The following is a 16,202-nucleotide window of genomic DNA, read 5'->3' as shown; positions in this document are numbered from 1 at the left end:
ATATATATATATATGTATATACACACACACACACATGTATGTATATGTAGTAGAGATGTTAGCTAGTAGGATGGTCTCAATCTCCTGACCTCATAATCCGCTTGCTTCAGTCTCCCAAAGTGTTGGGATTACAGACATGAGCCACCACCATGCCCAGCCATCACTGGGTTAATTTCACACCAAATATCTGCAAGAGTTCTCTTCTAAACTTTTTTTTTTTTTTTTTTTTTTTGAGACATGGTCTGGCTCTGACGCCCAGGCTGGAATACAGTGGTACAATGTCAGCTCACTGCAACCTCCGCCCCTTGGGTTTAACCCATCCTTCCCACCTCAGCCTCTCAAGTAGCTCACACACTGCCGTGCCTGGCTAATTTTTTTATTTGTTTGTAGAGACAGGGTTTCACCATGTTGCCCAGGCTGGTCTCGAACTCCTGTAATCAAGTGATCTGCCCACCTTGGCTTCCCCAAGTGCTGGGATTACAGGCATGAGCCACCATGCATACCAGACCTCTCCTGGACTTCTTGTCAACTATTATAGCAAACAATTTTTGCACATTTCTCGGAAATTTCTGTATCTAGATTTCTAGAAGCCTAACTTCCTTTTTTTGTCTTCAGTTATTGGGCTTAAGTCTAGTTGTCATCCAGATGTTAGCGGGTAACTCTGCCGTCCAGGGAAGGTGCAATGGGCCTTGCCAACTATTTGAGCTAAGTCTTCATATGTGTTCATGTTGCTGAAAAATGTTTACTTAGGCCAGTGCGGTGGTTCACGTCTGTAATCCCAGCACTTTGGGAGGCCAAGGTGGGCAGATTGCTAGAGCTCAGGAGTTTGAGACCGGCCTGAGCAACGTGGTGAAACCTCGTCTCTACTAAAAAAAAAAAAAAAAAAAAAAAAAAAAATCTGAGTGTGGTGGTGCGTGCCTGTAGTCCCAGCTACTTGGGAGGCTGAGGAGGAAGGAGCCCAGGAGGCAGAAGTTGCAGTGAGCCAAGATTAAACCACTGCATTCCAGCCTGGGCGACAGAGTAGGACCCTGTATCAGAAAAAAAGAAAAATAGATTTATTTAATTTTTTATCTCTTAGCATTCTGGGCTTCTGTATCAGGTTTAAATTAATTATTTTACTAGCCTTACAAAACTGGACGTCTCACAAAGCCTCAGTTTCCCCTCTGTAATTGTGAATAATTATAGTGTCTATGTCATGGGTCTTCGTTAAAAGGAAATTAAACATTATAGCTGGCAAAATTTCCTTCCCATCCACCTTGGGGGTATAAGGTATTGCAGTGTAGGGAATATATACAGCATGGTTCTTAGTGGGAAGAAGGATGTAAAAGGGAACATTGCATCCTACAAGACAAGAATTTGGTCAGTGAATCACGCTGATTAAACAGTTTCTCTAGGCTAGATTCTGGGGATGGAAAGATTAAAACAACAACTGACAGTGATGGGCAGATACACCTGCAAACAAGCAGTGACAACACAGTATTCCAAGTGCAGTAGCAGAGGTAGACTCAGGTGGTGAAATCCTAACACTGCCTGGGGCTGTGAAAGAAGGCTCATGGGGAAGCTGATGCTTAAAGCAAGCAAGACTGAAGGAAAAATGTTTGAAAACCTGTGGGGTAAGGTGTTTCCAGGGAGAGGGGACAGCAGAGTTTGAAGAGCGCTGGCTTAATTGCAGTAGCAGGATGGCACGGAGGTTGAGAACTCATGTTCTGGGGGCTCGGCAACCCTGGATTTCAACGTTAGCACTGAGACTTACTAACTAGGTCACCGAGAGCCAGTTCTTACCTTCTCTAAGCCTCAGCTGAAAAATAAGGATAAAATAATACTGCCTCGAAGGGTTGTTTTCAGAATTCAGTGAGTCAATGCACATAAAGTGCTTAGCACAGCACCTCATGCACAGTAAATAATTTTAAAGCCAATGTTTATGGAGCTCCTTCTCAACAAATGTTATTTTTCATAATTATCTGGAAATGAAATGTCCCTTCTAATGAGACTAAGTTTGATCCAGTAGCGGCAGGGAGCTCTGGAAGAGTCTAAGCACGGGGCTGTGCGGATGATATCTGATAATTAGAAAATCACCCTGGGACAGTGGCAGGGCGGAGAGCGGATTATAAGGAAAGGGGCTACAGGTATGAAGGTTATTGAGGAGGTTACTAAGGCAGGAGACACTCAATGATTGGGTTTGGCAGCAGCAGAGGGAAGGAAAGAAAGGAGACCGACCCCAGAGGTACTTAGCACAACCAACAGGATGTGGGACATGGTGACCAATTATTGTGGGGTCGGGTAGGGCCGTGAAGGAGGATCAGGGGACAGTGTCCAGGTTTCTGACAAGTAAAAGAAGCGGGTTTGGATGGCAAAATGACAAAGGCGGCTTTCGTCACGTTTCCTTTGATGGGAGCGCTCTGTGAACAGGTCAATGGGTCTGTGGGTCTCGAGCTCAGCGGAAATGCTTAGAGAAGCCATGAAGACCAGGAGCTCCTATAGGGTGAAAATGTTGGAAATTATGAGTGAGTGTGTTACTGAGGGAAATGAACAAAGTGAGGTGAGGAGACCAGGATGGGTGAGGGAAAAGCTCCCGCAAAGAATACTGCAGTGAAGAGCGAAATGAAGGAATCTTCAAGGAGGGAGTATAAGACACAGCAGATACATGGAGTAAGGTGACCACATTCAAGTGGTCAACAGCGTGGCAATGCAGTGTTTAGTGGCAGTTTCAGAAACATGAAAATGAGATTTCTTTGGATTTGGGAGTAAACAAAGAGGTGGGGATAAATGTGTTTTACTCCTTTGAGAAATGTGAGTTTGAAAAAATTTTCTCATTAATGAAAGGGCAATAGTCCAAGGGGAATGTGGAGTCACAGAAGTGTCATTCTAGTTAACAATGGAAGACACAGGTATATTTATGTACTGAGAAGATCAGCTGTTGGAGAAGGAGAAGTAGGATATGTTTATCTTTCATCTTCCCAGACCCCATCTCTTTTCATCTGTTCTGGACCTCTTGTCCTCACTTCCACTTTCAGTGGCTTATCATCCCCTAACTCAGTCCTCACCTCAGTTGCCCAGCCGTGCTACCCTCTGAGGCATGACCTCTCCCTTGACACAATCTTGGCTGTTTATCCCTAGCCCCGTAAACCACAATTTCAGCAAGAGATGCTGCTGATGTCACTTCATCCCAATCCCATCCCTTCATGTTCCTTAAGATTCCCAGGGTTGGCCAAGTTCTCTGGAGATCACTTGACCCCCGGCCTCCTTGACATTCATTTTCCCAGAAACCACCATGTGTCTGCAGTGGGGCAATGGCCCCGAGGGCACACACCCTGCACTGGCACCGCTGAGCATCATCTGTGGCCGATGAAAGTGAATCTGGAACCTCACATGCCTGCTAACTCACAACCACTCCAGCCTGATGCTCTTCTTGTACTCTTTTGCTGCACCCAACCAAATAAAGGCAGAGGTTCTTCCAGATTGCCTCATTCTTTGTTCTCGCAGGTCCACAGAGAAATCTTATGAGCCATCGGGATTCCTTTGCCAGCGCTGGAGAAGAGTAAGCCAGCCTGAGGAGGCAGACAATAGGTGGGGCGCAGTACTCAAAGCAGCCCCTCTCTGAGAACACATCCCACCTAACACTCCATCCCTGAACCTCACCTTCAGGTCTCAGGTCCCACTTGGGGCAGAGGCTCTGGAGGTGGACTAAGAAAGACCAATGTCAGGGGACAATTAAGGGCGTGAATAGGAGAGTTTCTGTTTCTAATTCCAGACAATGATCAACACAGTGTCATCTGACCCCAGCTCATCAGTCAAACTGCCTACGTCACAGCTGTGCCTGAAGGAATGAGCACAGCAAACGCATTTGCGCTGATAGGGTCTCATGGACTGGCCAAAGGGGAAGGTGCTGGGGGACAGGTGCTGTCTGCCTCCACTTGCTCACACCTCCCCTTGGGCACGGCCTCTCCTGCGTGGAGACACACGGCCCTGCTCTCACCTGGAAGATCCACACCTGCAGATCTGCCTCATCTGCCCCTTCTCTCACCATCTCCAGGAACTAGGATGACTATCAAATTTGCCACAATGTGTTTTACTACAGAATGGCAGAGGAGCATCACCCTGCATCGTGGGTACCTAGTTCTGCTGTGTCCTACCACATCTCTGCTGAGCACAGGAATGTATAAACACACTTTAAAACATGTGTCTGGGCTGGAGGCAGTGGCTCACATCTGTAATCCCAGCACTTTGGGAGGCCAAGGCGGTAAGATTGCTTGAGGTCAGGAGTTCAAGACCAGCCTGGGCAACATGGTAAAACCCTGTTTCTACTAAAAATACAAAAAATCAGCCCACTGTGGTGGCACACGCCTATAGTCCCAGCTACTCAGTACTCAGGAGGCTGAGGTAGGAGAATTGCTTGAATCCGGGAGGCTGATGTTGGAGTGAGCCAAGATCATGACACTGCACTACAGTGGGGGCAACAGAGTAAGAACCCATCTCAAAAAAAAAAAATGTGTATGATCCCCCCTATGATCTGCTTCCTATCCCAGTCCCAGTTGCCCAGATGCACTTTCCATGTCCTCTGCAAGCACCCACCAAACCAAGACATGCATACTGAGCTATCATCTTGCAATGAATTTTAATAGGTGCCCTAGCTGCCTTTTGGGGCACTGCACTGCTACTTTCAATGAGAAAAAAAAAAAGCCAGAAGTTGTGCCCCTGCTGAGATTCCTGCAGCCTCCTTGCAGCTAAATTTTGCCTGACTGGGATTCATCTCTGATGTCAGGGCATCATGCAGCCAAGCCTGCCGTGGCATGGACTTCCATGTTCAGGTCGGGATGGTGGATGGCTAATACAGGGCCTTCTAGAAGTATCCTGCCGGCCTTAGCACACTTCACAGCCTTGATCACATTCTACAGGATACCAAGGAAGTTTATGCGGAAGTGCTAGCAACATCACTAATCTAGGACTGACTCCCTATGAGAGCACTACCAGGAAAAGTAGTCAGGGAATACCACCTGAGGAGCATCCTAAATTAAAACATTTTATGACCTTGCCCATCTCAAGAAATGCAGGCCCAGCCTATACTCCATAAGGAAGGTGGCCTTGCTGAAGACATAGTGTTTATGCAATCTGTACTCCTGATCCTGTTTTCACTTTTCTTGGTTCTCTGACCCCTACTTAGCAACCCACCTTGGTTTCCAGTGCTTGTCTCAACCTTCCATTTCCTTGACAACTTATTTTTAAACAAAATTTTCTGTCTCAAACTTGTACTTCTTCAACACACAGCGATGGGCCGGAGTGGCAGCTCATGTCCATAGTCCCAGCACTTTGGGAGGCCAAGGAGGACAGATGCTTAAGCCCAGGAGCTCAATACCAACCTGGGCAACATAGAGAAACCCCATCTCTACAAAAAATATGATAATTCCAGGCACGTCGTGGTGCCCCTGTGGTCTCAGCTGCTTGTGAGGCTGAGGTGAGGGATGACTTGACCCTGGGCATTCAAAGCTGCGGTGAGCTGTGATGGTACAACTGCACTTCAGCCTGGGCAACAGAATGAGATCATGTCTAAAAGAAAAAAAAAAAAAAAGACACAGCTGTAGCATTTATGGTATCTGAACCCAAGAAAAGGACTGTAAGCAGTTGACAGTTGGCAACTGGAAGCCCATTCCTATTGTCTACTTTCCCAGACTCAGTTGACCAGACCCACTTTCTTTTTGCTTTCGTTTTTTTTCTCCAAGACAGAGTCTTGCTCTGTCATCCAGGCTGGAGTGCAGTGGCACAATCTTGGCTCACTGCAACCTCCGCCTCCTGGGTTCAAGCAATTCTCCTGCCTCCCAAGTAGCTGGGACCACAGGTACGTGCCAACACGCTGAGCTAATTTTTGTATTTTTAGTAGAGACAGGTTTCACCATGTTGGTCAGGCTGGTCTCGAACGCCTGACCTAGTGATCCTCCCGCCTCAGCCTCCCAAAGTACTGGGATTACAGGTGTGACCCACTGCACCCAGCTCAGACCCACTTTCCATGTCCTCCCAGGAAATAAGATAAGCCAACACTAGGACCTGCAGATCCTACTCAACTGAGAGCCAGGAGCACAGAGGCCATCTGTTTACAGTATTTAACTACCTTTACTACACCGCACCCCACTTTTACCTGCCCCTAGAAGGCTTCATGCTGCACCTTTAAACCTGTGCCCACCCTCTTAATAGTATAAGTCCCCATACATTTAAGTGGAAATTTCAAGCTCTGGACTAAAGTTCAGCAACAGAAATTTCCATTATGACGTTCTATATCTGTACATTGCAATATGTTAGCCACTAATCACATATGGGTACTGCGCATTTGATATGTGGCTGGCGCGACTGAGGAACTGAATGTTAACGTTATTTCATTTTAATTAAGTTGAAATAGCCATATATGGCTAGTGGCCAACACATTGGACAGTGAAAATCTAGACAATTCCCGTCAAGCAGCCCCTAGCAGCAGAGTAAAAAAGTTGTTTCAGAACAGTGGAAGCAGGCTCTCCAGGAGAAGACCAGGTACCTCGTTCCTAAGTGTTGAACGGGTCCACGGCCCTCTCGAAAAGGAAGCAAGGCAGGATGGGCAGGGGCAGCTGAACATGAGCTTAAGGATGAGGCAGGGTTAAGACAGAACGTAATGGGGTCATAATGGGGGATGATAGATGGAAACGAAGCAAAAGGGGGTGTAGAGTTGGAGGTGGAGGAGGGAAAGGAAGCAGGTCCCTCCCTATTGACTCAGTACCAGCACCAATCCTGGCAAGTTCTAAAACCTTTATTACATTCACCCTTTTCCCCTTCCCCCATTATTGTCAATTCCAATGAAAGAATCATTACATATCTTCTAATGTAAACCCCTCATTCCGCAGATGAATAAACTGAGGCCCAGAGAGGTGACCGGCTTGTCCAGTCACATGTTGAATCTGTAGCAGGATCGAGACCAGCCTGTGTCCTCCTCTCTCAACCCCATGTGCCCTCTCCCACCCCGAACCAGCTCCACTAAAGGAAGGCAGAGCTGCGGAAGGAGAACTGCAGGTAGCCAAGGAGCAGGCAGAGAGAGGCCCAGAAGAGGCACCAGCGAAGAGACAAGAAGTTGTAGCCGGATCCCGCCTGGGCCCTCGGCCTGGAGGCTTCCGAGAAGGTGTCGGTGGTCGCCTCCTCCTCCGGCAGCTTCTCGCTGGGCTTCCAGTGCGCGATGCCCTCCTGGCAGGCCTCGCAGAACTCTGCACGATGCGGCCCGCTGTCCGGGCGGCTGGCCACGTGGATGCGGTACTGGCCGCCGTCCTCGCCGTAGCACTGGTCGCGCAGGCTGGTGATGAGGTTGTCCACCAGGCCCTCGATGTTCTCCTCCAGCATGCTGGAATCGTCCAGCCGCGCTGTGCCGCACTCATAGCACAGCTGCTTGAAGACGCGCATACGCACCGAGCCCATCCGCCGGGAGTGGTCCAGGTGCATATGGAAGAGGATGACCACGTGGGTAGACTGCCAGGTGTGCCAGCACCAGGAGCAGTGGAACCTGCAGGGAGGAGGAGGAGGTGCAGAAGGTGGGCATCCCAGCCACAGCCTGCCCTGAGGAGCTCTGGGGGTGGGGCAGGGAAGGCCTGTGTGCCCTTGCTTAGAGATGGAGGCAGAGTGTTTACTGCCTTGTGGATTCATCAGCACTCCAAGCTCAGCCTGCTATCGCTTCCTCCTGCTGAGCACCCCTGGGACCCGAGTAGCATCCTCAGGAGCCAGTGCCGGAGCCATCTGGTACCCAGCAGTGCTTTAGAGCTTGCCTCCTGCAGTCTCAGCTGCTCCCAAGCCCAATGCACTCAGGGTTGGCACCTGGGCACTGTATAGGGTCATTCCCCTGTCTCGGCTTCATTGCTCATCTGTGAAATGCAGTGTGTTGGTGTCCAATAAGGGTCCTTCCTCTGCTGGGCACTGTGGCTCAGGCCGGTAATCCCAGCACTTTGGGAGGCTGAGGTGAGTGGATCACAAGGTCAGGAGTTCGAGACCAGCCTGGCCAACATAGTGAAACCCAGTTTCTACTAAAAATACAAAAATTAGCCAGATGTGGTGGCACATGCCTGTGCTCCAAGCTACTCAGGATGCTGAGGCAGGAGAATCACTTGAACCTGGGAGGTGGAGGTTGTGGTGAGCCAAGATCATGCCATTGCCCTCCAGCCTGAGCAACAGAGTGAGACTCCACCTAAAAAAATAAAAAAAAGAGTCCTTTCTCTGTGACCTCCTGTGATTCTGATAAGAAGGATGACCTGCACCATCTAACTTGTGCATCTTGCTTACTCTGGGGAGAAGAGATGCCTCTAGCAGTGCCAAGCACAGACTCTGGAACACTGTAGGTCCTCAGTAAACCACTGAGAATGCTGGGATGGACAGACCGGTAGATGGGAAGGATGAACTGGCTTTGGGAGGAACCATTGTTTAGTTGCTGCATCTACATCTTCACAAAGAACACTCCCTAGACTCTTAACAAGTCATCTCTAGATTTCAATCTAGCCATGCAGTGGGGACTGGAAAATGGATACTCATCCCCAATGCCACTCCTCACACACACACACACACACACACGCACACACACACGCACACATACACATACTTTCTCTCTATTTCTCTCTCTTACATGTACACAAGCCACTTGGCCTAACCTGGGCTTTCTAGAGTCCCAGCCTCAGGAAGTGTGGAGGGTGGTAGCCTGGGGCTCATCTAGGCAAGCCCCACTCACTCCACCCCCAGCACTGCTTGCACACCTTCAGTGACACAGCACTCCTTACCTCCAGGGCAGTTCTTTCCATCACTGAGATGAGCCTCTTCCAGGCCTCTGTTACAGAGGCTTCAGAGGCAGTCAGGTGTCCACTGGGCTGACCCTGCCCTCATCCCTGGCCCTGTCTGGATCCATTGTTTGATGGCCTTGAAGGACTTCTGATGAGAAACTCAAGTCAATCCGACATACACCACTCAACACCTACCATATGCTAAGCACCACTCAACCCAGGATGTGGGATAAAGATGAGGCCAAGACAGTCCCTGACCCCTGAGAGCCTGATCACACGAGGACAGAACAATACCCAGAATGGCCCAAGGTGGTAGGGTTGGCAGGCCAGAGGAACGTAATTGGTGCTGAGCCAATAGAGGCTCCCCTGCCCCCAGTGCTGGGCGAGAGCTGCAGGGCATCTGCTGGTTTAGAGACAGAGTGAGCCCGTGCACAAATGAGCTCATAGGCAGCAGTTCTTTAGCCCTTTGTGAGGCTACCTGGGAGCCACAAGTCACCAGCCAGGAGTAAGAGAAGCTGACCCCAAGGCAAGAGGAGACATGAGCTTGTGGATCTCAGCCCCTAAACTCCAGATTCTGGGCACTCAGATTTCCAGGCCTCTGCCCCCCTCCTGCCAGGTGGTTCAAATGCTTTGTTTTCAGTCTCCTTCTACACCTTTTTACATCCAACCCAGAGTTGCTTCCCCTCCATGAAGCCAGGCGTCACATCTTATGTTCTAAAAATATCAGATCTGAGGGCAGGAGAGCTTAAGAAGCATCTAGTCAGCCCGTTATTTCACTGAGAAGAGACTGAGGCACAGACAGTAAGAGAGGCATCCATGTACACACAGCTAGTCAGAGGCAGAGCCAGCGCCCAGGACATAACAGGTACCCAACAGATGCTTCCTGAGTTGATGGAATTGACCTGAATCAGCCAACCTCTGCCTTTCTATCTTTTGTTCACAAGACAGGTTTACCCTAAGAATTGCAGGTCTTGGGGCAAGAGCACAAATGTAAGCTCCCTGCCCATATCTTGCCTCCTCTATTCCCACCTTCAGCAACATTCTGCACCATGAGAAGCTTCACACACATACACGTGTGAGCAACCCAGCCTTTGTGTCCATGTTCTGGCTATATCTCCAGAGGATAGCCGATACTGGCCTCTCTTGAATCCAAAGACATAGGGAAAAGGCCTGCACAGACCCTGCAGATGGACTTGAGGTAGTCTAGCCAGGGATTTCTGTAGTCCCTGTCCCAAATCATGATCTAAAAGGAGGAAAGGCATGTGGACTTTAGATGGCCTTTTCCCCTTTGCCTCAAGGACTCTTTGCACCATGTTAGATGTGCAATTCCTACAAAGAGTGGGACCTTGGGTTCTAAGTCACTAAACAAACTTTTGCTCAAAGTTAAATCTTTTTATCACAGGTACATAGATAATAGAGCTAGAATAGATTTGATCAATTATCTAAGACCAACCCCCACATTTTGTAAATATAGAAACTGTGAACCAGAAAGGGAAAGGGACTGGCCAAGTTTACAGGGCTAGTTAGCTACATAAAGCCAGTTTGTAGCACATAGCAGGTGGTCAATAAATGTTTCTGTATTCAGATCAAATTGGATTAATTCACTAAACAGATCTAGGATCAGAGCATAGCTGTACACCCCCATACCCCCCCATTCCTAGAATAAGGCTTTCTCCAATGGACTTCATAGACTCCTTCCTTCAGTTCCAACTCATTCTTTAAATGTCAGAGATTGCAGGGACATAGGAGATACTACAGCTCTTCATTTAATGTGGACAACTAAGACCCAAAGATGGAACATAACTTGCCCAGAATCACCCAGGGAGTTGGTGGTATGGCTAGGATTAAAATCAAGATCTCTGTGACCCAGCCGGCTGTTTTTTGTCTGTTTCCTTATCTGAGCTGACACCAGAATGAGCCTGCCCCCAGGACTGGGCTCTGTCTCTCCTTGGAAAGTACCCCACAGCTGTGACCCAGGGGCTGCCTGCAAGGCCCCTCCCCACTGGGCATCTCACCTGCCTGAGGCGTGCTGCTCCAGGTACTGCTTCCAGCCAGGGGCCAGCTCATTGGGCTTGAGGCTGGGGTCGATGATGAGCTCCCAGCTGTCTGCTGGCTTTGCCACCTCCATCTTCTCATAGAAGACTTTCTTCCACTCACAAGTGGTCAGACTGGTACACATGGTCCTGCTGGTAGAGGTGGCAGTTGGAGCTCAGCCTCAGTGAAAACACAGAAAGAACACAGGTAGGTGCAGGACAATTCAGTCTCTATAGTCTGAGAATCCTCATCGGCAGGACTGGGAGGGAACAGGACCCAGCTCCCTCCTTTGTTACCCTGGACCCTGTTTCCATGGTAGCCAGGCAAGGTGCCAAGAGCAAGGGCTGGGGAGAAGGGAAGCCCCAAGGGGGAGTTTCAGGGCCCGCAGCTAGGCCTCAGAGGCAGCACTGGGTAGGACTGAGTGGAGCAAGCAGGGTGGGAGACCCAACCCCAGACCACACTCACCTGGGTTTCCAGAGGTCTCCAGGAGGTGAGGACTTATTTGGTGGCCCTGCTTCACCCAACTGCTCTTCTAGCATTTTCCACATCATGTGCTATGGTAACTACGACACCCTAGGAAGTCAAGGAGAAACGAGGGACAGGGAAAGGCAGAGCCTGCTGCCTCCGCACCCCCTGATGTGCTGTGACCATCACTTTCCATGTGCCTAGCACAAACTGCTTGGTCTGTGTGTCGTCCAAGGCAGATCAGATCAGGAAGCTGAAGTTTATGAAACCCCTAAGTGGCTCATCCAAGGTTCAGATCTAGGCCTTCTGAAACCAAGCTCATTTGTTCATTTTATTATAGTACTACTGTGCTCCTAATAGGGGACTGAATGAGAAGTAACCTCCTTTGCCCAGGGAAATCTCAGACCAGTTGGTGAGCTGGTGAGCTAGAGTGTAATTTCATATGCCATGGAAAACACAGTCATAGCATTTCAGATCCATAGTGTCATAGAACTGCTAGAGCTCACATTCAGTTCCTGGTCCCAAGCCAGGCTGTGGCAGCTACTGGGAGAACGCGTCTGTTCTGTGCTGCAGACTCCTGCTGCCTCCGCTGCTGCTGAGCTGGAGCAAGAGAGCATCCACAGCTCTGTGATGTCCAACTTAAATTCTTTAGAGACTAGAGGGGAATTTGACTTCAAATCTGGTAAATCCGGGTGAAGATACGGTCAACTAAAGGGAGGCAGCCTTGAGCATAGAAAAGACCAAGCATGTGGCTGCTTACCTTCACTTTGGCCCAACTTCCAGCTGTAATCATCTTATGATTCTTTTTTTTTTTTTTTTTCTTTTTTTGAGACGGAGTTTTGCTCTTGTTACCCAGGCTGGAGTGCAATGGCGTGATCTCAGCTCACCGCAACCTCCGCCTCCCGGGTTCAAGCAATTCTCCTGCCTTAGCCTCCCGAGTAGCTGGGACTACAGGCATGCGCCACCAAGCCCAGCTAATTTTTGTATTTTTAGTAGAGACGGGGTTTCACCATGTTGACCAGATGGTCTCGATCTCTTGACCTCGCGATCCACCCTCCTCGGCCTCCCAAAGTGCTGGGATTATAGGTGTGAGCCCCGTGCCCGGCTCATCTTATGATTCTTTAACTTGGAAATCAGGATCCCTAGAAATGCGGAAGTACAACAGTGAAGAACATAAAGAATTAAAACAGGTTGCTGAGAACCAGAAGCTCTTGGTGTTGAGTTGCCAAGTGGTTTTCAGGAAGGGTGAGGTCAGGGACAATGTCGCTGGATCCTCTCTTGAAATGAAAGAGTAACTCTAGTGGCTTTGTGCTAAAGACCTCAGAAAGGACGCAGTTGTCTTAGAACCATTGACTGATAGCTCTAGAAGAGCTCTTTTATTAAAAAAAAAAAAAGAAATCTGATTTCTTTCTTGAGCTCTTCATTTCTTAACCAAAATTTCTTGACATTGAATTAAGACAACTGAGGCCTAGAAATGGAAAATTACTTGCCCAAGCTCTCAGGACTGGGTAGCTCAAACCTCACTGGGGATTCCCTCAGAAGCCAGTTACAGGACCAAGTGAGACAGAGGGACCGATGAATTCCCAGGAATTGAATGAAACTAACATGAGCTTATGGCCTGGCTTAGACCCTTGTGCCAGGAATGAACCTCTGAGAAATATTATATATACCCTTCTTCCCAGGAGAGATGGCAATAAAGGAAAAACAAAAAGAGGATAAGAATCGTCAGAGCTTACCTGTTGTGTTTTTTTTTTTCTTAAATGATGCAATCCCCTTGGGCCTCATATCAGGTTTAACTTAGCATAGGAGCTCTCTAAGCAGAGACTAATATAATTCATCTTTCTGTATAACAGCACTGTTCTTACTTTTCATACAGCCAGTGAGGACAATTACTACTTCAGTTTTCTGTGAACGGAACTATGTTGTTCCTCACCCACGATTTAAGAGCTCACCAATGTATAAATGTGTACAGCTCTGGCCCCACCACACTCTGGCAGCTTCATTAGACATATTTTATCTAGGTAGTATTTTTTCAAATAAATAAATTGTTATTTGTTTATAAAATAAAATGCAGTGCACCTGCATTCTGCAAACAAATCAGCAAGAGAGAGGAGATGGATAAAAGATTCACTTCTCCCCTTCAATTTAGTATCCAGATTAATGAACAGCTTTGTGAAAAGTTTATTATCGAAATTTTACTTATCAGATTAATGTAAGAAGTGCCAGTGAGGAACTTAAAATGATGAAAGTAATGAAGAGTTGAAAAGGTGCATACATCAAAATCACCTGGGGACTTTTGAAAACTATATGCCTCTGCCTTAGATTTCAATACATGTTCTTGAGGAGACAAATTGCTCTCCACCGACTCCAGTCCTGGGAAGGATCCCATCCATTGCCAGCCATTGTTACTGATGAGAAGATGTTGTCCCACAGGCTCCTGGAGGCCAAAAAAAGAAGATGGAGTAAAATGAGATAGTGGTTTATAATATGTCTTTACCAGGAAACAGATCCAGGGCAAATGCAAGCTCTGTCCTGTCTTCTCCTGTCTCTCCACAATTCAAAGAACCATAGACGATGCTCTAGGATGAATCCAAGATCCTCTGGGGAATATTTTCAAGAGGTATTAGGAAGGCCTCTCCATCCCGAGGATGTAGCACTTGGCAACAGCAGGGTCCAGGACACTCTTTGGGTGGGAGCTGACCTCTGATCTCAGGGGAGGTCACACAGTTAGAGCAGTTCGTGGCCCACATAATGGAGAAAAAACATCCCAGGAAGATTTCACGCTGCCCTTTCATTAGTTGGCAGCGACCAGAGCAACCACAGGCAGGTGACATTCTGTTTCTGCTGGTGTCCAAGGGCCCAAATTCTACAGGCCATGCTTCCCAGCACCCCAAAGGCTCTGGAGTCTGTGTTAAGAGTGGCCATATCTGCTTATCCTTTTTTCAGGGCCTTATCATTCCAGGTAGAGATCTGGTAAAGAATTATCACAGTATTTATGGGATGTGAATAAACACAAACAAGACTGAGATGGAAATTGGGTGTGTTCCATGCAAGGGAGAAAAAAAGACAGATGGGGGTTGAGTTAGGAAGGACGAATACAGAAGGTCTGGGCACTCTTTCTGTAGGCACGGCCTATGATCCTTCTGTCCGAGAGGCTGAGGGCCTTCATCAGAGCTCCTTAGCTATACCCAGAGGACCTGCTTGTTTCTGTTGAGCTGAGGCTCAACACACAAAAGAGTAGCCGTGACTCATCTATGGGGCACACTCAGCCATCAAGGCAAGGTGAAAAGGGAACTCTGAATAGATGATGGCAGCTTTTAAAGCATTTGTTCTAAAATGGCAATGCTGGGGTCAATATCCTGGGCAGGCTTTTTAAAACATATATGTATCTTTCCTTTTAAACCTACATTTACTCAGTAGAACGTTTCTAGTTTCAGGGCTTTCCAGGAGACACCAATGCACACAAGGCAGGTGAATTCATTCAAGCTGAGTCCCTTCCTGAGGGAAGTCTTTCACTATAAACAGAACAAATTTTACCTTGAGTATCTATCTTTAGGAACCAGGTCACCTTCCAAAGACTGATGGGGATCCCTTGATGAGCAGTCAGAAAGGCTGTTTGTCCCCAACACTTAGCTCAGTTAATTTCCTTGGAGGCTTCACCTATCCAGAATTGGCCATGTGCTGCAATTGATATGGGAGTGAGGAGGGAGAGGACTAATACACTCATTAACATTGTATTAACCCCTAAGGCTGAATACTGTATTTACTTTTTTCTTATTCTAAATTTAAGATAAAAGTGTTCAGGTGCATAAAATTGGGCAAACATGACATAGATATTACACAAATAGGCAGTTAAAAGTCCCCAGTAAAGATTTAAACAGATCACTTAGCTCTAACATTGGAACCAAAGATACAGTCAACAGGAGTCACAGGCTCAAAATGATCAGGCTTTGTTTAGAGTTAAGTTAAATATGCTAGAAACACTTCAATTTCTTTCCCCAGTTATCAAACAGTTAGAGAGAGTAGATCTACTTACTATAAAAATGATTTCTCATCCCTAAGAATAAAGCAGGCAAGTTTTCATATTAAAACAAAGCAAATGACATACAGATCTTACAGCTTTTTATATATCTGAGTAAATTTGAGCTTTCTTGATATATGCTTATATACACTATAGTTAAAAACCTACATTTCTTGCAAAGTCCCAAGGTAAATGTAAGTAAAGCTTGGGAAGAGCGAATTCTACAAGAAAACTCACTGACAAGAATAAAAAGAATTTTAAAAGAGAAACATCCATTGTTAGTGAAACAAGAAAATGGCCACAACTACAAGCCAGAACGTCTAACATTTATAGTTAAATTTGGGTATATAGTGGGAGCACATGAAGAGGCAATGCATGCCTCACTTCATCCAGACAGAGCGAATATTCCTTTTCTTTTTTTCCCCTTGGGATAGAGTCTCACTATGTCATCCAGGCTGGAGTGCAATGGTGCGATCTCAGCTCACTGCAATCTCCGCCTTCAGAGTTCAAGCGATTCTCCTGCCTCAGGCTCCTGAGTAGCTGGGATCACAGTCACGCACCACCACACGTAGATAATTTTGGTATTTTCAGTAGATACAGAATTTCATCATGTTGGCCAGGCTGGTTCTGCCCTGTGATCCACCCAACTCAGCCTCCCCAAGTTCTGGGATTATAGGAGCGAGCCACCGTTCCTGGCCAGAGTGAATATTTCTTTAAACATGATCCAGCCCAGTAACAATGAGCACATCTACCAAAAACATCTGGCTTTCTAATATAATTGTCCAATTAAAACAACAACAACAAAAACTAGGTCTTCTTGGAAAAATATGAAAGCTCTTTCTCTCTCTCTCTCTTTCTCTCTCTCTTTATTTATTTATTTATTTTTGAGACAGAGTTTTGCTTTTGTTGCCCAG

The 16,202-nt window shown here is 47.3% G+C and overlaps 1 protein-coding gene and 1 long non-coding RNA gene across 2 annotated transcripts in view; one reads left to right on the top strand and one right to left on the bottom strand.

Annotated features, from left to right (window-relative positions):
- Positions 1-6,753: 6,753 nt before the first annotated feature.
- Positions 6,754-11,594, bottom strand: RTP2 (receptor transporter protein 2). The gene is made up of 2 exons (XM_032298281.1): positions 10,784-11,594; positions 6,754-7,510 (listed from the first exon to the last, which is right to left on the bottom strand). Exons 1-2 carry the CDS (start codon positions 10,945-10,947, stop codon positions 6,994-6,996), a joined length of 681 nt encoding a protein of 226 aa, XP_032154172.1. The 5' UTR covers positions 10,948-11,594; the 3' UTR covers positions 6,754-6,993.
- Positions 11,189-16,202, top strand: part of LOC116564880 — a 30,732-nt gene continuing 25,718 nt past the window's right edge. Inside the window, exon 1 of the long non-coding RNA XR_004275144.1 lies at positions 11,189-11,361. This is a non-coding gene — a long non-coding RNA (uncharacterized LOC116564880). The remainder of the gene's footprint in view (positions 11,362-16,202) is intronic.

Source organism: Sapajus apella, unplaced genomic scaffold (genome assembly GCF_009761245.1).
Source record: "Sapajus apella isolate SASKATOON/1434 unplaced genomic scaffold, GSC_monkey_1.0 scaffold38, whole genome shotgun sequence".
Taxonomy (NCBI): Eukaryota; Metazoa; Chordata; class Mammalia; order Primates; family Cebidae; genus Sapajus; species Sapajus apella.
The sequence above is the reverse complement of the archived record's forward strand: the minus strand, read 5'-3'. Positions and strand labels throughout refer to the sequence as shown.